The 21,810-nt window shown below is 43.7% G+C and overlaps 1 protein-coding gene across 3 annotated transcripts in view; it reads right to left on the reverse strand.

Annotated features, from left to right (window-relative positions):
* LOC139280746 (MANSC domain-containing protein 1-like) overlaps window positions 1-20,757 on the reverse strand; it is a 28,626-nt gene extending 7,869 nt beyond the window's left edge. The window contains exons 1-4 of one of the 3 annotated variants that reach the window (XM_070900417.1): window positions 20,636-20,757; window positions 20,472-20,548; window positions 14,261-14,608; window positions 6,955-7,086 (exon numbers count right to left, since the gene is read on the reverse strand). In XM_070900417.1, the coding sequence (XP_070756518.1) occupies window positions 6,955-7,086; window positions 14,261-14,483 (355 nt within the window). In that variant the 5' untranslated portion in view covers window positions 14,484-14,608; window positions 20,472-20,548; window positions 20,636-20,757. Of the gene's footprint in view, window positions 1-6,954; window positions 7,087-14,260; window positions 14,609-15,701; window positions 15,785-20,471; window positions 20,549-20,635 lie in introns of those variants that run through there. The other 2 variants (XM_070900418.1, XM_070900419.1) reach the window with 2 other exon arrangements.
* Between the last annotated feature and the right edge of the window lie 1,053 nt (window positions 20,758-21,810).

The raw sequence follows: 21,810 nt of genomic DNA on the forward strand, positions 1-21,810 counted from the left end.
GAATGACTAAAAAAGCAACAAAGAAAGGGAAGATAGATTACGAAGGTAAACTTGCGCAAAACATAAAAACAGACCGTAAAAGCTTTTACAGATATATAAAACGGAAAAGAGTGACTAAAGTAAATGTTGGTCCCTTAGAAGATGAAAAGGGGGATTTAATAATGGGAAATGTGGAAATGGCTGAGACCTTAAACAATTATTTTGCTTCCGTCTTCACAGTGGAAGACACAAAAACCATGCCAAAAATTGCTGGTCATAGGAATGTGGGAAGGGAGGACCTTGAGATGATCACTATCACTAGGGAGGTAGTGCTGGACAGACTAATGGGACTGAAGGTAGACAAGTCCCCTGGTCCTGATGAAATGCATTCCAGGGTATTAAAAGAGATGGCGGAAATTATAGCAGATGCATTCGTTATAATCTACCAAAATTCTCTGGACTCTGGGGAGGTACCAGCGGATTGGAGAGCAGCTAATGTAACGCCTCTGTTTAAAAAGGGGGGCAGGCAAAAGGCAGGTAACTATAGGCCGGTTAGTTTAACATCTGTAGTGGGGAAAATGCTTGAAACTATCATTAAGGAAGAAATAGCGGGACATCTGGATAGGAATAGTGCAATCAAGCAGACGCAGCATGGATTCATGAAAGGGAAATCATGTTTAACTAACTTACTGGAATTCTTTGAGGATATAACGAGCATGGTGGATAGAGGTGTACCGATGAATGTGGTGTATTTAGATTTCCAAAAGGCATTCGATAAGGTGCCACACAAAAGGTTACTGCAGAAGATAAAGGTACGCGGAGTCAGAGGAAATGTATTAGCATGGATAGAGAATTGGCTGGCGAACAGAAAGCAGAGAGTCGGGATAAATGGGTCCTTTTCCGGTTGGAAATCAGTGGTTAGTGGTGTGCCACAGGGATCAGTACTGGGACCACAACTGTTTACAATATACATAGATGACCTAGAAGAGGGGACAGAGTGTAGTGCAACAAAATTTGCAGATGATACTAAGATTAGTGGGAAAGCGGGTTGTGTAGAGGACTGAGAGAGGCTGCAAGGAGATTTGGATAGGTTAAGTGAATGGGCTAAGGTTTGGCAGATGGAATACAATGTCGGAAAGTGTGAGGTCATCCACCTTGGGGGAAAAAAAACAGTAAAAGGGAATATTATTTGAATGGGGAGAAATTACAACATGCTGTGGTGCAGAGGGACCTGGGGGTCCTTGTGCATGAATCCCAAAAGGTTAGTTTGCAGGTGCAGCAGGTAATCAGGAAGGCAAATGGAATGTTGGCCTTCATTGCGAAAGGGATGGAGTACAAAAGCAGGGAGGTGTTGCTGCAACTGTATAAGGTATTGGTAAGGCCGCACCTGGAGTACTGCGTGCAGTTTTGGTCACCTTACTTAAGGAAGGATATACTAGCTTTGGAAGGGGTACAGAGACGATTCACTAGGCTGATTCCAGAAATGAGGGGGTTACCTTATGATGATAGATTGAGTAGACTGGGTCTTTACTCGTTGGAGTTCAGAAGGATGAGGGGTGATCTTATAGAAACATTTAAAATCATGAAAGGGATAGACAAGATAGAGGCAGAGAGGTTGTTTCCATTGGTGGGGGAGACTAGAACTAGGGGGCACAGCCTCAAAATACGGAGGAGCAAATTTAAAACCGAGTTGAGAAAGAATTTCTTCTCCCAGAGGGTTGTGAAACTGTGGAATTCTCTGCCCAAGGAAGCAGTTGAGGCTGGCTCATTGAATGTATTCAAGTCACAGATAGATAGATTTTTAAGCAATAAGGAAATTAAGGGTTACGGGGAGAGGGCGGGTAAGTGGAGCTGAGTCCATGACCAGATCAGCCATGATCTTATTGAATGGCGGAGCAGGCTCGAGGGGCTAGATGGCCTACTCCTGTTCTTATGTTCTTATGTGCTGAAGAGTTTTGCTCCAGAGCTAGCCACGCCTCTAGCCAAGCTGTTCCAGTACAGCTACAACACTGGCATCTACCCAACAATGTGGAAAACTGCCCAGGTATGTCCTGTCCACAAAAAGCAGGACAAATCCAATCCGGACAATTACCGCCCTATCAGCAAAGTGATGGAAGGTGGCGTTGACAGTGCTATCAATCGGCACTTACTCACCAATAACCTGCTCACTGATGCTCAGGTTGGGTTCTGCCAGGACCTCTCAGATCCAGACCTCATTACAGCCTTGGTCCAAACATGGACAAAGGAGCTGAATTCCAGAGGTGAGGTGAGAGTGACTGCCCTTGACCGAGTGTGGCATCAAGGAGCTCTATTAAAATTAACGTCAATGGGAATCAGGAGGAAAACTCTCCATTGGCTGGAGTCATACCTAACACAAAGGAAGATGATTGTGGTTGGAAATATAGTGCCGTTCCTTCATCCCAGGACATCGCTGCAGGAGTTCCTCAGGGCAGTGTCCTATGCCCAACTATTTTCAGCTGCTTTATCAATGACCTTCCCTCCATCATAAGGTCAGAAGTGCTGATGTTCGCTGGTGATTGCAGTGCTCAGTCCCATTCACAAATCCTCAGAAAATGAAGCAGTCCTTGCCCACAGGCAGCAAGACCTGGACGACATTCAGGCTTGGGCTGATAAGTGGCAAGTAACATTTGCGCCACAAAAGTGACAGGCAATAACCATCTCCAACAAGCGAGAATCTAACCATCTCCCCTTGATATTCAACGGCATCACTCTCACCGAATCCCCAACTATCAACATCCTGGGGGTCACCATTGACCATAAATACTGTGGCACCAGGAGCGGCTCAAAGGTGGGTATTCTGCAGCCAATGTCTCACCTCCTGACTCCCCAAAGCCTTTCCACCATCTCTAAGGTACATGTCAGGATTGTGATGGAATACTCCCCACTTGCCTGGATGAGTGCAGCTCCAACAACACTCAAGAAGCTCGACATTATCCAGGACAAAATGGTCCGCTTGATTGGCAGCCCACCCACCACCTTGAACATTCACTCCCTCCACCACCAGCCCACAATGGCTGCAGTGTGTACCATCTATAAGATACACTGCAGCAACTCGCCACAGTTTCTTCGGCAACACCCCTCAAACCCACAACCTCTACCACCTAGAAAGACAAAGGCAGCAGACACATGGGAACCTACATGTTCTCCTCCAAGTTACACACCATCCCGACTTGGAAATATATCGCCGTTGTTTCATCGTCACAGGGTCAAAATCCAGGACCTCCCTCCTTAACAGCACTGTGGGAGTACCTTCACCACAAGGACTATAGCAGTTCAAGATGGTGGTTCACCACCACCTTCTCAAAGGCAATTAGGGATGCGCAATAAATGTTGGCCTTGCCAGCAACAGCCACATCCCAGAACGAATTTTAAAAAAAAATCAATGCTTCATCAAAAAATCACATTTTATAGCAACATTTTGAACTCAATACCAATTTTAAGAATTCAAATTCTGCAAGCCTGGCCAGTAAATTGATCAAGCAACATTTTATATGAGCGAGTGCTGAGATCCAGCCTGGAAAATGTGAAATTTGATACCTGAGTTACATAATTTTACTATTGAAATGAGGCATGTGGTGATCACCAGCGCAAATTCTATTTTCCTGATCATTTTCTACATTGTAAAGCGTGGCATTCTGCGAATCGGGATTTCCCAACCTGCGCTCGGACCCAGCAAAGCTCAGCAGCAAAAGCAGAGGCCTGCAAAAGCAGCACTTCAGGTTTCCATCCTACTGCAGCATAACGAATTAACTAAACACTGAGCAGTAAATCAATTAATTAATGAATTTGCTATGTGTGAGGTCTGTGTCAAATAACAAATAACTCTCAATCTGTGAGCATTTTGAGCCCTGAAAATGTAAAACCACGAAGCTTACAGAATATAGAGCTTACAATCATCTTTTGTATGTCCCGGTCTCACCAAGATGCTGAAGAAAAAGCATCCAATGGAATATGTAGTTTTTTGCTCTCAGTAAAACAATTTCCATTTAAGCCGAGTATCACATTGCAATGGAGGGAAAAAGGCTAAAGAAACAGTATGGAATGAGGAAACAAGGTTTTTGCAAAATTAAGTAATATGGGTGGAATGTAAAGATCTTCTACCCAACTCTCAATTTGCCATGGCAAATTCATACTAAAACAGTTACATTATATCAAATCTATGGGGTCATTTTCAGAGTGGAGAATCTCACCTATGCCTCACCCTCATCCCCCCTCTCGTTCACAGAAAATTATCCCCAATATATGTTTTGATTTTGACAAGTTATGTTTCTTTTTATTAAATGCAAATTATTTTAATTGTAATTGTTCTTTGGTTACATGTTTACTTAAATTCCATTCATAGTGAACAGGGTAAATGTTCCAATCGTGCAGTTTCTCAATATGTTCTCCTGGCAGGTAAGGCTTCATGTCAAAAGCCCTCAGATGGAAAATGTATGTTTGCATGTTACTTGGTGGTAGTAGAATGATCTTTGCTGAGTTTCTGGGTTGTAGATCATCCTGGAGACTGATTTAAAGTTGTACATACTGCTGTTCACCCTGTGGTGTTAGTGCCTGGTGGGCTTTGCTGATTTTTTTCATTATTCAGCACTCTTTTCCCTCCCTTTCCCTCATATGTAGATTCAAATAAAGCAACATCAGTTTGTTTGGAGTATCTGCAATGAAATCTTAGTTATCCTCAACTGTTCTGAAGATATTTTCAGTATTCAAGTGCAGTATGACTCGATTTAAAACTATTGTGAGAATCGATAGTCCAGTAACACATCGGGTAACCCTGTCCTGAGTCAAGAGTACAACCCAGAATTATGTTTCAGCAGATTGCATGAACCTAGATTCAAGTTTGCACAGTTACCTTTTTTTTTTGACTTAACATAATAAACAAGACCTTCTGTGAATAAATATTACATATACTAGATGAACCCAGCAAGAATTTGAGCAATCATTATCCAGGCAAGATAAAGCAACATTCACCAGTCAGAATATGATGGAGCACTGAAAGCTAAAGAATCAAAGCAGTTAGAAAGAAAACAAACTTGGATAGATCTTGACTTTCTGCAATAATGTAAAACAGTCAGCAGCCCATTTTACATCTCTCCCAACTTCAATGGAAATGTAAATCAGGGCACTATCACACAAAGTCACGGTCTACCCCATTCACTTCACATCCCTGTGGTTCTAGGTTCAAATCCCAAGGTTCCCAATACAATGCGTTGTTCAGCGTGTTGACTGGGAACAAATGATGCAGCAACCTGAAAAATAAATCAACCTTTTGTGATAGTTCCATAATTTTGGAACAAATAACATAGTTTTTGCAAACCTCAATTGTCCATTTATCACATGTACATTGAAATATCACTCACTAGGATATAATTTCCTTTATCAGAACAATTTTAACACGATTCAGATCGAGATTCAGTAGCACATGTTTATCTAGATAGTCTGTTGCTGCAACCAGAACAGTTCCCAAATTCTCCAAAAGCACAACAATTACTTGAGTTGGGCAACAGAAATACTCCCTACCAAAGCCTCTTGCTTCTCCTGACCCTTTAGCTGAACCTTGAGCAGAGCAATGGGGAAACATAATGATGGGGAAATCCAGGTCTGGCAGCAGTGGAATCTGTATAGCTTGGTACCAGAAGAATTCCTTTTCAAGGACTTTTATACATTTGAACTCCAATGAAGTCCTATAAATACTTCACTTGCAGTCTACTTTCCAATGATTTAGTGGGCAATAATGGCCTTTTTTCCAGGACATTTAAAACTAAACTTGCTGTAAGATGTAAATAAAAATTGTTCCATCCCAAAAAATTGTCAACAGTATATTAATAAAAAATTCATAAATATTGAAAAGAAAGTGCCCAAAAGGTAAAAGGTACCGTAAACATTGTAACATTGAAACAGCCAATACCTGTTCCCCTTTTAAGAATTTCATTGCACCTGCAGCTTCTTTTTCACCCATATAAAATGGGTTTTGAAAGCAAAAAATGCAAACCTGGCACAAAAGCTAGGAAATTACATCAGGTTTTCATTTAAATACTGGAGTCTTAGGCACAAAATGCACGCAAGCACTTTAGCACACAAAATCCAGCCAGACGTAAAATTGTGGGCAGAAGAAACTTGATACAAAACACATGCAAGGCCTGCTCGCTCAATCTTTTGATTTCCCCCTCACCCCATCCGTGTACCCATTCTATATCTGCAGAGCTAGCACAGTCGAGCACGCAATCTACTCTCAGGTGGATATACAATGGGCATCTAATGTTATTTATGGTATAACCCAGCGATAAAAGGGTCAATTGTTGGTCCTGAAAACATACAACCTCCTACTTCACATGCAAAGGTTAGATTTCAGTTCATCAGAGTCATGGACCCTCATATGGAAGCTGTCTTTTGTGGTGTGCATGAGTAAAGAGTACTGAGAGAGCCTGAATTATAACAAGAATAGCCTATTTTGCTAGAAATACAAACAAAGATGAACAAATATGTTTACACTGTTACTAAACAGAAGACCAAAAAAGTTTTTACACCATATTTTTAAAAAATTAATTGAAATGAAATTATCATTCACACTCATGGATAGCAGATAATATGGGATATTAGTTATTATTAACATTAACTTTCAAAATGGTGAGAGCTACCTTGCTAGACTACCATGCAGAAGATGCAGAACAACTCCCAATAAGATGCATCTTAACTAAACTAGTGAGGGAGAACTGATTATAAGATGGGGGCGGGGGGGGGGGAACATACACACCAAACTTTCATATTCATTGTAAAACATTTGTGTACATGTAAGTTAATATCAGTTTTAGTATTGAAAGGGAAGCCTATTTGCACCACTAACCCGAACTTTCTGCTGCAGATAAGAATTCAGATACATTTAAACAAAAATATCTTGAGCTTTAGCTTAACAACTTAAATCAGATGGTAGCCTATAAAAATTAATGACAAAGTTACCTCTTTGTATAATGCGGCTTTCAAGCCCCTTTGAAACCATCAGTGGACAAGCATCTTTGTTTGGACAGTAAAAATGGTAGCAATTTTGAAACTTTCTGGGATTGAATGTCATGAAATTGCACAGCTTTTCTCCTTCAAAACATAAACAGGAAGTGTAGTTTTTAATTCATCAGACATCTACTATTTGAGCAAATCTATAGTACTCTGTTTTATTAAGGCAAGTGGAATAAATAAAGTGTGTGGTAGACTATCAAGCCAACTGGGGCTGTAAAGAATTTTCACTTTCTGAAGTTACATTTTCTGACCAAGATAACATCAAAGCATTATCTGGCATCTTAAGCAGTGGAGATGAAAAGTGTGGCCAGGAAGGGTTGGAATTATTGGGGTAGATTTTGATTGTTGGGTGAGCAATCGGCAGAGTGCAGTGGCAAGGAGCCCGGGTTGATTTTGAGTCCCGGGCATCATTTGAATCTGACCAGTGAGCAATGGGAGTCCCAAGGCAGTTTGCCACTGTTGGGCTACAGGATGGCGACCAGTTGGAACACTGATGATAGCTGCAGGTAGGTTGTGGGGTGGGAGATGGGCATGTCCGGGCTGGCAGCAACCCACAGTAATTTTGTGAGGCCTGAAGAGGAGCACTACTGCTGCTCCCGGCCCTCCAAAATTAAACACAGACTTACTTGTGGAATCCTCTTTGGCTGGACCGCTAGTTGATACTACATGCTCCGTCCAGTACTCTTCTAAGATCCCAATCTGGGTTCAATGTGTGTACCCTTTGCACCATCCTGTGGTGCTGCTCCTCCTCCTTGACAATACCATACAAGGGTATGCCCCGAGTACATTTTAAAAGGGTCTACCGCCTGACTCAGGTGGGCGCTCCTGCTGCCCAGTAGTAGGCCCGGAGAGGATTTCCGCAGCCACAGTGACGGCAGGAACGAGGCGGTAAGTTTTTCCTGCAATTGTTGGAGCACTACTGATCTGTTTCCACCAGGCAGGATGCCTCAAATTCTACCCCATTGTCACTAGGCCAAGACCACAGGTTTGCAACTGGTGAGGTATCAATCCCAAATTAGGAAAACGAGTATCAAACGTATGATTACAGTCCTAATACGAAATGGCACTGGGCTACAGAATTTATCAGTACACCAATCAGGGCATAAATGCAGCAACATAATTATTCAAAATGATTTTCACCATGCACTAGAATACAATTTATTCTGACATTCAACAATGAATCTATCAAAGGAGCATGCTGAAAATATTACCTAAAATGTGTAAATTGGGTTTAAAAAATCCCATCCCCGCTTATTTTATTTTTAATAAAATATCAAGGATTGTTAATTATTTTATACAATTCTAATACTGGAAATGGAAATTATTGTTGGGTTTATTGTTTGATTCACCATATAAAGTAGCTCCACTGCTCGGTCAGTATGGATATAATTGGTGAAAATCTTTCCATTTTCTATACATTTTCATGAATTTAGTGACAGAAACTCATTGTTTATATGAACCTAATGTTAGGATATTACAAAGAAAAAGCAACTTACTGTATCAACTTATGAGTTATGCAAGTTGGTGACTTTTTTAGAGCTATTTTTAATATTTACAGAAAACATATACAGTGAGGTAGAATTTTCGCTTTGGGTGCAATCGTTGTATAATCGTGTTGTATAAGTTCTATCATCATGCAGAGTCTTTATGAACCACTAATCTGTCAACGTGACATGTTTTATGACAGGTGCGTATTAAGTTACTGTCATGTATGTAACCTTTATGTAACAACACTGCAATACTGTATATACGTAAGAAATGCACAGCTTGACCACAGGGGGTGAACTTGTGGGAGACACTCCTTACCTGGTCATCCAGGTATATAAAGGGAGGTCCAACGCAGGGTCATCATTTCTTGGTCCTGTGAATAAAGGTTCAGGTCATGGAGTGACCTTGTCCATCGACTGTGCCTCGTGTGGATTTGTGGTATTGTGTAATGACTTCACGTTGGTGACGAGAAACAGAAATCAACGACCCACGAGAATGGCCACTGGCAGCACAGATGAACGGTACTGTGTTGGTGAGGACTGGGACGATTTCATTGAGAGGCTCCAGCAGAGTTTTGTCACAAAGAACTGGCTGGGAGATGCAGCGGCCGACAAGCGAAGGGCTCATCTGCTGACCAGCTGTGGACCTAAGACTTACACGCTCATGAAAGATCTGCTAGCACCCGAGAGGCCGGCGGACAAAACCTTCGAAGAGCTCAGCAAACTAATCAGTGAGCACCTCAAACCGGCGAGCAGCGTACACATGGCCCGACACAGATTCTATACACACCGACGTCGGGAAGGACAGAGCACACCGGATTTCGTTGAGGACCTCCGGCGCTTGGCCAGCCTCTGTAAGTTCACAGACGCCTGCAGGGGGGGGAGATGCTATGGGATTTCTTTTTTGAGGTCATTGGTCATGCTGGGATTTTCAGAAAGCTAATTGAGACCAAGGACTTGACCTTGGAAACGGCTGCGTTGATGGCTCAGACTTTTATGGCGGAGGAGGAGGAAACCAAGATAATATACGCGCGCAATTCTGCCTCCAACGTGGCAATGGATCAGGGAGTCAATATCATAAATGCGACACAGAGCCCCGCAGGCAGGCAAGGGCAGTTCGAGACACCCCAGGCAGCAATAGACCCAAGAGTAAGTCTCCAACAGAGACAATGGCAGGCTGAACGGACAGTTACGCCCCCCCCCAGTGGACAATGCGGCCCGGGATGGGGCCACTGACACCCACTAACAGGGTGCTCAAGAGCAGTCAAAGGGACAATCGGCGAGGAATGACTTGTAACAGCTCTTTTGTTCACAACAATGGGAATCTCAGTTCATGCTGGAGGTGTGGGGGCAGACATGCTGCCAGGACTTGCAGGTTTCAACAGTTCGTCTGCAGAAATTGTAACCTCAGTGGCCATTTAGCCAGAATGTGCAGAAAGCCTGTAACCAGGCTAATATACGAGGTGGATGAGCCAAATGAGGGATCTGCAAGGAAGGATGACGCTTGGGGCAAATCAATGGACGCTGAAGTTCAGCGGGTTCATGTGGCAAACATTCACAGCTCATATACCAAAACACTACCCATGATGATGAAAGTCCTATTAAACGGCATCCCTGTACGCATGGAGCTGGACACGGGGGCCAGCCAGTCACTCATGAGTGTTCAACAATTCAAAAAGCTGTGGCCACTCAAAGCCAGCAGACCCAAACTAGAACGCATTGAGACGCAATTACGGATATATACCAAAGAAATCATTCCAGTGCTAGGCAGTGCAATGTTGGCAATCACACACAATGGATCAGTGAACCGGCTGCCGTTTGGGATTGTCCCGGGCAATGGTCCCACACTGTTGGGGAGGAGCTGGTTAGCTAAGATGAACTGGAAATGGGGGGATGTGCACGCTATGTCATCTGTGGAGCGAAGTTCATGCTCACAGGTCCTACAGCAATTTGAATCGCTATTTCAACTTGGCGTTGGGACGTTCAAAGGTACCAAAGTAGTGATACGCATCACCCTGGACGCCAGACCAGTGCACCACAAAGCCAGAGCTGTGCCGTATGTGATGCGGGAGAAAATTGAAAGCGAGTTGGACCGGTTGCTGAGAGAGTGCATCATCTCGCCCGTTGAATTCAGCGACTGGGCGAGCACCATCGTTCCCATCCTAAAGCAGATGGCTCGGTCAGGATCTGTGGCGACTACAAGGCCACTATCAACCAGGTGTCCCTACAAGACCAATATCTGCTCCCGACAGCGGAGGACCTTTTTGCCACGCTGGCAAGCAGCAAGCTGTTCACCAAGTTGGACCTCACTTCAGCCTACATGATCCAAGAACTGGCCGACGAATCTAAACTACTGACCACCATCACCACGCACAAGGGACTGTTTGTTTACAACAGGTGTCCGTTTGGCATTCGATCAGCGGCCGCGATTTTTCAAAGAGACATGGAAAGCCTGCTCAAATCGATTCCTGGAACAATCGTATTTCAGGATGACATCCTCATCACCGGTTGTGACACCGAGAAACACCTCCACAACCTGGAGAAGGTGCTACGCCGACTGGACCGGGTAGGCCTGCGACTCAAGAAGTCTAAATGTGTGTTTTTGGCTCCTGAGGTTGAGTTCCTGGGCAGGAGGGTTGCTGCAGATGGGATTCGGCCTACCGAATCCAAAATGGAGGCGATTTGACGAGCGCTCGGGCCCGGCAACACATCGGAGTTGCGTTCATTTCTGGGACTTTTGAACTATTTCGGGAACTTTCTGCCGAACTTAAGCACATTGTTGGAGCCTCTACATGAGCTCCTGCATAAGGATTGCGATTGGTTTTGGGGGGACTGTCAGGAAAGGGCTTTCAACCGGGCACGGAACCTACTTTGTTCAAATAAGTTGTTGACCCTGTACGACCCCCGTAAGAAATTGGTTCTGACGTGTTATGCATCGTCCTATGGGGTTGGGTGCGTGTTGCAGCAGGGTAATGATGAGGGCCAACTACAACCTGTGGCTTATGCCTCCAGGTCGCGCTCTCAAGCTGAACGGGGATATGGGATGGTTGAGAACGAAGCACTCTCATGTGTCTATGGGGTGAAAAAGATGCACCTGTACCTTTTTGGCAGGAGGTTTGAATTAGAAATGGACCACAAGCCGTTAACATCTCTGCTGTCAGACAGCAAGGCTGTCAATGCCAATGCGTCAGCTCGCATACAGCGATGGGCTCTCACGCTCGCTGCGTATGACTACACCATCCGGCACCAGCCCGGCACCAAAAACTGCGCTGACGCGCTCAGCAGGCTTCCACTGGCCACCACTGAGGGGGCAGCGGAGCAAAGCGCTGAGATGGTCATGGCTATCAATGCCATTGACAGCGCAGGCTCTCCCATCACAGCCCGCCAGATCAAAATCTGGACCAACAGAGATCCCCTCCTATCCTTGATTAAGAAATGTGTCCTGACTGGGGATTGGCCGCCCGTATACAGAGCATGCCCTGAGGAGGTCAGACCGTTTCACAGATGGATGGATGAGCTCTCCATCCAAGCCGACTGTCTACTATGGGGCAGCTGGGTAGTCATGCCCCAGAGGGACAGGGAAGCATTCATCTTGGAACTCCACAGCGAGCACCCAGGCATCGTGCTGATGAAGGCCATTGCCCGGTCACATGTGTGGTGGCCGGGAATTGAGTCAGACCTGGAACACTGTGTTCGCAGGTGCACGATGTGTGCCCAGCTAGGTAACTCCCCCAGGGACGCCCCGCTCAGCCCGTGGCCCTGGCCCACCAGGCCATGGTCACGTATTCACATAGACTACACGGGCCCGTTCATGGGAAAAATGTTTCTCATTGTGGTTGATGCGTACTCGAAATGGATCGAGTGTATCATTTTGAATTCGTGCACGACATCCACCACTGTGGAGAGTCTGCGCGCGGTCTTTGCGACCCACGGCTTGCCGGACATCCTTGTTAGCAATAATGGCCCATGTTTCACAAGCTACGAATTCCGGGAGTTCATGTCGGGTAATGGCATTAACCATGTCAGGACAGCACCGTTCAAGCCGGCCTCCAATGGCCAGGCGGAACATGCGGTCCAAATCATAAAACAAGGCATGCTCCGGATTCAAGGACCCTCCCTTCAATGCCGCCTATCGCGCCTCCTGCTGGCCGATAGGTCCCGACCGCACTCGCTCACGGGGGTCCCGCCCAGGGAGCTACTCATGAAACGAACAATCAAAACTCGGCTGTCCCTCATTCATCCAGTCCTGTCCGACATTGTTGAGGGCAAGCGCCAGTCCCAAAATGAGTACCATGACCGAAATTCAAGGGGGAGATGTATAGAAATTGATGACCCTGTATTTGGGGCCCAAATGGCTTGAGGGTACTATAATAGACAAAGAGGGGAATAGGGTCATAGTGGTTAAACTTAGCAATGGGCAGATATGCCGCAAGCATATGGACCAAGTAAAAAAAAAAGTTTCAGCATGGACACGGAGGAAGATCATGAGATGGTATTCACATCACCGCCAGTGAACGAGCAACAAGAACATTCAGCAGCATGCACAGTCCCTGCGGTCAGCCCGGACAGGCCGGAATCACCATAGGTGACAGACACGCATACTAAGGCTCAACAACTAGAGCCCCAACTGCGGCGCTCCACGAGAGAGCGCAGACCACCCGAGAGACTTAACCTATGATCCCAATAAGATGTTGAGGGGAAGGTGATGTCATGTATGTAACCTTTATGTAACAACACTGCAATACTGTATATACGAAAGAAATGCACACCTTGACCACAGGGGGTGAACTTGTGAGAGACACTCCTCACCTGGTCATCCAGGTATATAAAGGGAGGTCCCACGCAGGGTCATCACTTCTTGGTCCTGTGAATAAAGGTTCAGGTCATGGAGTGACCTTGTCCATAGAATGTGCCTCGTGTGGATTTGTGGTATTGTGTAATGACTTTACAGTTACAGGTATGACTATTGTACTTGTGCAACCAGCACCCTAGATCATAAGACTTTCAATTAGGCACTTTGCAGTGTTCCAGACTCAACACTGAAATCAACAATTTCAGATCATTAGATTTGCTCCCATTTCTTTAGATAGCATTTGCTGGTAATGATTCTGCATTTGTCATTTTCAGCTCCTCTCGACCCATCAGTTTCTTTTATTGGCCCATTACCAACCCCTTTTGCCTTGCGCCATCATCCCTTTTGTGTTTCAATCTCTTCTGCCATCCACAGACCTTCCCTTTTGTTCTTTCCTTCCTTCCTCCATTTCCTTGTCTCTGTAGTTACTTAAAACCTGTTACATCCAATGTTCCCTCTCAGCTGCACTTTGCTGTACACGGCCTGTTTATTTCAATGTCTGTGCATGCGCGGTATTTCCAATGGAAAAGTCTGTGAGCGACCTACACGGTACCTTGCAGATTACTGCATGGCCATGCACACGCACATCTTAAAAAGAACACTGGTTACATCCCTAACTTTTTCCAGTTTTGATGAAAGGTCATCGACCTGAAACGTTAACTTTGTTTCTCTCTCCACAGATGCTGCCTGATCTGCTGAGTATTTTCAGCATATTTGGTTTTTATTACTCTAGATCTTATGATAGCTTTCAATTATTCTTGCCGGTTACCTCAGTCAAAAATTATTTTGGTCAATGTCACCTTACTGATCTTCAAAAACAAGATGCAAACTGCATATTCTGAAAGTTTGCAATGCATGCAGGAACTGATACATTACGCTATAATATCAATTACCTTTTCAAATCATTGCTTACCTGTTATAGATTGGTCAGTACAGCACTTATTATAGCACTCTTCCATGGTGTCTGTGTGGAAAGGTGCCAAGCTCTTCAGCCCTTTTGCTAGGCCAACTTTTATATCAATTATGGTATCCATAGTGTTTGAGAATGTGCACTTGGACTCTTGTTGTAGACTCTTGTGGTTTGTAAGTATTGTCAACAGCAGCAACACAAATGATTCACTGTGACACCAAACCATACTGACTTATAAATTCTTAGGCATTTAATTGGCAATTACTGCACACATTAGATGCAGAGTAGCACAAAGTCTTGGATAGTTCGGAGAATGTGGCGCCTTCAATATACCAACAGTGGAACCAAGTCCTGTCAATTTACAAATAAGATAGTTTGAATATTGGTATATGGATTAATTGATAGCATTTTTAAATTATACATGCTTCAAATAATCTCAAAGCAGCAGTATTCCATTACCAATAATCTAGATAACTTTATATCAAATTCTTCAATACACTTTGATGACTAAATTACTGAAACGTATTTAAATGAATGCTAAACAGCTGACATCTTAAAAACAAAATAAGGAGGCGAACAGGTAGCCCCCTTCATTGAGGCACCCCCTCCAGAACCCCAAGCGAATAATTAAATCCGAATCTTGACTGATATTTGCCTTTAAGGATGCCCCTCAGCAAATGGGAATGAGGAAGAATGGGTGTCCTCCCCACAATCATTCCTTGCGGGGAGTTGGCCAAGCAGCAGCAAAGAGAAATGTGACTGGTTAAACACCCCACTGAGCAGGGCTTGAAATGAAGGCTGCGAGATGACTACTTGCAACTGGTTCCTGATCACACCTCTCCTGCAGGTCAGATTATTCCCTGCTGTTCGCAGTATTTGTTTTTATTCCCCACACATTTCCTATATACATATCACTGCTAAAACTGCAAGATATAAAATGTAGCATGGAATTAACTGAACTGCTTCAGTGCACACTTTTTTTTTGAAGAATCTAATGGTCTTTAATATCAATGAGCCACTTCAAGTAGAACTGGTTTTGTGTTATACTGGAGTTCCAGAGATGGTAGGATCGGCCTCATTTATATTGCAGGTCAGTTCGCAGTATTTGTTTTTATTCCCCACACATTTCCTATATACATATCACTGCTAAAACTGCAAGATATAAAATGTAGCATGGAATTAACTGAACTGCTTCAGTGCACACTTTTTTTTTGAAGAATCTAATGGTCTTTAATATCAATGAGCCACTTCAAGTAGAACTGGTTTTGTGTTATACTGGAGTTCCAGAGATGGTAGGATCGGCCTCATTTATATTGCAGGTCAGATTGCATAGCATCGGCAGTCATACATGAACAACTGCTCATGCACAGGCTTGTTGTTTAAACATCATGATTGCTCAAAAAGATCTGCATAGGCCAGCTAATGGGAAAATTACTTTACTGACCTGTACAGTTGTGCTAAGCGTTCAGCTGGCCCAAAGCCTGATACAATGACACCTGCCACTATTGTCAGCAATATTTATGTTTTCCACTGTCGGTGGTACAGTGAAAATAGTGCTGTGTTTCCTTCCATTCCTCACCAACATGAGAACCTTAGCAGGCAGAAACAAATTGACTTGTGGCTTATGAACCTTGAAAAGATAGAATTCCATTTAAAGGGAAAAAATATCAATGATGGTTCTCACCCTCGTGTTTAATATTATCTGAACCTACCTTTACATTATAGCTTTTTTTTATTACTCCCAGATATCCATTGATCTATGTTTCAGTCTGTACATTTGTTCCCATTTAGCTATAGGGCTATCAATAAGTGGAGACAGATCAAGGATCTGGGGGAGAGAAAGCAAAATAGAAAGGTTGCAGTGATAGGGGATTTGATAATCAGGGGGATAGATGTGATCAAGAGTCCAGAAGGGTGTATTGCCTACCAGGATAAGGGATATCTCGATGTGGCTGGAAGAAAAATTGAAAACGAAGAGTGAAGAACCAGTTATTGTGATCCAGATCTGAACCAATGACCTAGGAAGGAACAGGCCGAAGCTTAGAGCTTAATTAAAAAGCAGGACCTCGAGTGTGGTAATCTCTAGATTACTACTTGACCCACATGCTAATTGGCATAGGGATAAACAGATCTAAATGCATGGCTGAAAGACTGTTGCGGAAAGGAGGGATTCCATTTCATGGGCCACTAGCACCAGTACTGGGACAGGAAGGAGCTGTATGGACTGGGATGGACTGAACCTGAGCCGGATTGAAATTAAGGTCCTCGCGGAAAGAATAAATAGAGCTGTAGAAAGAACTTTAAGCCAATAAAGATGGAGGAGGGTTCAGGTAGAAATAGTAGTAAAAATGATAACTAAATGAGAAGAAGAATAGGAAAGAATGAGAGCTAATGTCACACTATAAAATGTTATAACATAATGTAAATGTTCCAGCTTCAGAAAAAAGGATAGGAAGTAATAATAAAATAAGCAACAAAGAGATACAAAAAAAGTATTGAGGTGCAAAATGAATATGAAAAAAACTTGCAAGGGATATCAAGGCTAACAGTAAAAGTTTTAATAACTATATTAAAAGAAAAAGAGTGGCTGAAGGAAAGGTGGGCCCATTACAGACAGACGCAGGTAGTACTGTAATCAACAATAAGGAAATAAATGGCAGACACTAAATGAGTAATTTACATCTGTATTCACAATAGCGCAAGAGGACAAAACGACAACGATACAAGGAAAACTAAAAATAAATCAGAAGGAGAAATTTATTGTATTTAATCCAAGTAAAAAGAATGATAATGGAGAAAATAGTGAGATTTAAGATAGACAAATTTCCAGGACCAGATGGTTTCCAGACCTGAATATTAAAAGAAGTAGGTAAGGAAATTGTAGACGCATTATTCATAATCTTCCAATCATTCTTGATTCACGAATTGTGTCGCTGGATTAGAAAATTGCAAATGTACCCCCATTAGGGTGGGAGACCAGGTAACTACAGACTTGCCAGTATTAACATCAATTGTGGGGAAGTTACTAGAATCTGTCATTAGGGACAGAGTGACTGAGCACTTGGACAAATTTGAATTTATCAGCAAGGTTTTGTGAAGGGTATGTCATGTCTGACTAATCTAGTTAATTTTTTTTAAGGAGATCACCACATGATAGATAAGGGAGTGTCTATGGATGTTATCTATATGATCTTCCAGAAGGCATTTGAGAAGGTACTGCACAAGATATTATTAGCGAAAATGAAAGCGTATGGAATTAAAACAACCTTGCAACATTAGTTGGAAATTGATTGGGAGGTAGGCGACAGAGATCAGGGCTAAAGGGTCGTACTCTGATTTCAGGATGTGACAAGTAGTGTTCCCCAAGGATCTCTACTGGGGCCTGAGCTTTTCACCATATTTAAAATAACTTGAATGAAGCAATAGAGAGTTGTATGTGCAAGATTGCAGATTACACTAATTTGGAAGGCATAGTAAGTAGTGCAGATGGGAGCAGGAAGTTACAAAGGGATATAGACAGACTAAGTGAGTAGACAAAGCTATGGCAAATGAGAGTTCAATGTGGTCATCCACTTTGGATCCAAGAAAGACAAATCAGAGTAATTTGTAAATGGTGGGAATCTAGGAACAGTGAATGACAGACCGCAACTTCAGGATTTCAGGCGCATGCGCAAAATCCCATAGTTGCGGTCGGTTTCAAAGGTGGAATGACAGCGAATGCTGCCAGTTCATAGAAACATAGAAAATAGGTGCAGGAGTAGGCCATTCGGCCCTTCGAGCCTGCACCGCCATTCAATAAGTTCATGGCTGAACATGCAACTTCAGTACCCCATTCCTGCTTTCTCGCCATACCCCTTGATCCCCCTCGTAGTAAGGACTATATCTAACTCCTTTTTGAATATATTTAGTGAATTGGCCTCAACAACTTTCTGTGGTAGAGAATTCCACAGGTTCACCACTCTCTGGGTGAAGAAGTTTCTCCTCATCTCTGTCCTAAATGTCTTACCCCTTATCCTTAGACTGTGACCCCTGGTTCTGGACTTCCCCAACATTGGGAACATTCTAACCTGTCTAAACCCATCAGAATTTTAAATGTTTCATTGAGATCCCCTCTCATTCTTCTGAACTCCAGTGAATACAAGCCCAGTTGATCCAGTCTTTCTTGCTATGTCAGTCCCGCCATCCCGGGAATCAGTCTGGTGAACCTTCGCTGCACTCCTTCAATAGCAAGAATGTCCTTCCTCAAGTTAGGAGACCAAAACTGTACACAATACTCCAGGTGTGGCCTCACCAAGGCCCTGTACAACTGTAACACCTCCCTGCCCCTGTACTCAAATCCCCTCGCTATGAAGGCCAACATGTCATTTGCTTTCTTAACCGCTTGCTGTACCTGCATGCCAACCTTCAATGACTGATGTACCATGACACCCAGGTCTCGTTGCACCTCCCCTTTTCCTAATCTGTCACCATTCAGATAATAGTCTGTCTCTCTATTTTTACCACCAAAGTGGATAACCTCACATTTATCCACATTATACTTCATCTGCCATGCATTTGCCCACTCACCTAACCTATCCAAGTCACTCTGCAGCCTCATAGCATCCTCCTCGCAGCTCACACTGCCATCCAACTTAGTGTCATACGCAAATTTGGAGATACTACATTTAATCCCCTCGTCTAAATCATTAATGTACAATGTAAACAGCTGGGGCCCCAGCACAGAACCTTGCGGTACCCCACTAGTCACTGCCTGCCATTCTGAAAAGTCCCCATTTACTCCTACTCTTTGCTTCCTGTCTGACAACCAGTTCTCAATCCATGTCAGCACACTACCCCCAATCCCATGTGCTTTAACTTTGCACATTAATCTCTTGTGTGGGACCTTGTCGAAAGCCTTCTGAAAGTCCAAATATACCACATCAACTGGTTCTCCCTTGTCCACTCTACTGGAAACATCCTCAAAAAATTCCAGAAGGTTTGTCAAGCATGATTTCCCTTTCACAATTCCATGCTGACTTGGACCTATCATGTCACCTCTTTCCAAATGCGCTGCTATGATATCCTTAATAATTGATTCCATCATTTTACCCACTACTGATGTCAGGCTGACCAGTCTATAATTCCCTGTTTTCTTTCTCCCTCCTTTTTTAAAAAGTGGGGTTAACATTGGCTACCCTCCACTCGATAGGAACTGATCCAGAGTCTATGGAATGTTGGAAAATGACTGTCAATGCATCCGCTATTTCCAAGGCCACCTCCTTAAGTACTCTGGGATGCAGTCCATCAGGCCCTGGGGATTTATCAGCCTTCAATCCCATCAATTTCCCCAACACAATTTCCCGCCTAATAAGGATTTCTCTCAGTTCCTCCTTCTTACTAGACCCTCTGACCCCTTTTATATCCGGAAGGTTGTTTGTGTCCTCCTTCGTGAATACTGAACCAAAGTATTTGTTCAATTGGTCTGTCATTTCTTTGTTCCCCGTTATGACTTCCCCTGATTCTGACTGTCATCCGGACCGCAAATTCCAGGCCAATCGGTGCCTCATTGCATGTAGCACCAGTGGAATTCATACCCCTCTGCAATTACTGTACAAAGAAACAAAACTGATCATTACAGTATTCAAAAACAACACGGAATTTGTGCTGTAGCAACACTGGATTTAGAATTTAAAACAGGAAATGCTGGAAATACTCAGCAGGTCAGGCAGCATCTGTGGGGAGAGAAACAGAGTGAACGTTTCAGGTCGATGACTCTTCAAAATGCTGAGTATTTCGCGCATTTTCTGTTTTTATTTCAGATTCCAGCATCCGCAGTATCTTGCTTCGGGATTTAGAATTGTTGGGTTAATGTTGTGCTGTAAAGGTATGTTCGAGAAATAGCTTCCTCATAACCTGCTCGACCAGCCTGAGTCGGGATCAGAAAGTTTAGCACAAGATGTTCGGAGCAAAAATATAACAGCTCTTCACAAAACACAAAGCTCCCGTTGTACAAGACTGATCCAAAATCTAGTGGCTGTGCTGGACGGTGCAGTGTGTTGTGTGTCAGACAGACTGGCAGTGACTGAGAGCTGCTGCTCACTCAGGAACTCAATCCCTCCTCTCTTCCGCCTTCGCTTTCATCACCTCTAAAATCTTTCCATATACAAAGAAACAACTGTGCAAATTTCTTCTTTTACAGCAGTACATTCTAAGGTCAATAACTTCAGAAACATACCTCTCAATCCAAGAGTCCCGAGCTCCGAGTGAAACTTTCTCAACAAAGTTACCCGACGTACTTGTGACGTCGGCGTCCTAGAAACGTAGAAAAACATGTCCGGTTATTAAAATAACTTACTGGGGTACAAGCAATCAACCATTAAAACTTCTTCATCCTCATACCGTTTTGTGAAAATTCCCTTTTTATTGAGAATACAAACACTGCTGTAGTGCACAACACATACCCGACAGAGTCTGGCCGGGCAGACCCACACTGAGTGACTTGAATCACAGCCCTGTGTGTGCATGTGAATAGGGCTGGAACTGAATTACTGCTGGAGGATGTGGGCGTGTTGCTGTGCAATGTATGTCTGCCATTCTCAACCCCCGCTCTTCGTTACCACGAATCCAATCTAACTATATATATCACTGCAATGGAGTGAAAACGTTCACAAATAATAACAACTTGTATTTATATAGCGCCTTTAACGTAGTAAAACATCCCAAGGCACTTCACAGGAGTATTATAAGACAAATAATTTGACACCAAGCCACATAAGAAGAATATTACATAAGGAGCAATTAGGGCAGGTGACCAACAGCTTGGCCAGAGGTAGGTTTTAAGGAGCGTCTTCAAGGAGGAAAGAGGTACAACAGTGACTACATTCCAAAAGTACTTCATTGTCTGTAAAGCACTTCGAGACGTCCGGTGGTCGTGAAAGGCGCTATATAAATGCAAGTCTTTCTTTAGAGAGATGGTGAGGTTTAGGCAGGGAATTCCAGAGCTTAGGGCCTAGGCAACAGAAGGCACAGCCATCAATGGTTGAGCGATTATAATCAGGGATGCTCAAGAGGGCAGAATTAGAGGAGCACAGACATCTCGGGGGGTGGGGGTGGGGGCATTGTGGGGCTGGAGGAGATTACAGAGATAGGGAGAGATGAGGCCATGGAGGGATTTGAAAGCAAGGATAAGAATTTTGAAATCGAGTTGTTGCTTAACCGGGAATCAATGTAGGTCAGCGAGCACGGGGTGATGGGTGAACAGGACTTGTTGCAAGTTAGGACATGGGCAGCCGAGGTTTTGATGGCCTCAAGTTTATGTAGGATAGACTGTGTGAGGCCAGCCAGCAGTGCATTGCAATAGTCAAGTCTAGAGGTAACAAAGGCATGGATGAGGGTTTCAGCAGCAGATGTGCTGAGGCAAGGGCAGAGGCAGGCGATGTTACAGAGGTGGAAATAGGTGGCCTTAATTATACCACGGATAAGTAGTCGAAAGCTCATTTCAGGGTCAAATATGACACCAAGGTTGCAAACTGTATGGTTCAGTTTCAGACGGATGTTAGAGAGAAGGATGAAGT

This window comes from Pristiophorus japonicus, chromosome 15, assembly GCF_044704955.1.
Source record: "Pristiophorus japonicus isolate sPriJap1 chromosome 15, sPriJap1.hap1, whole genome shotgun sequence".
In the NCBI taxonomy this organism is placed as follows: Eukaryota; Metazoa; Chordata; class Chondrichthyes; family Pristiophoridae; genus Pristiophorus; species Pristiophorus japonicus.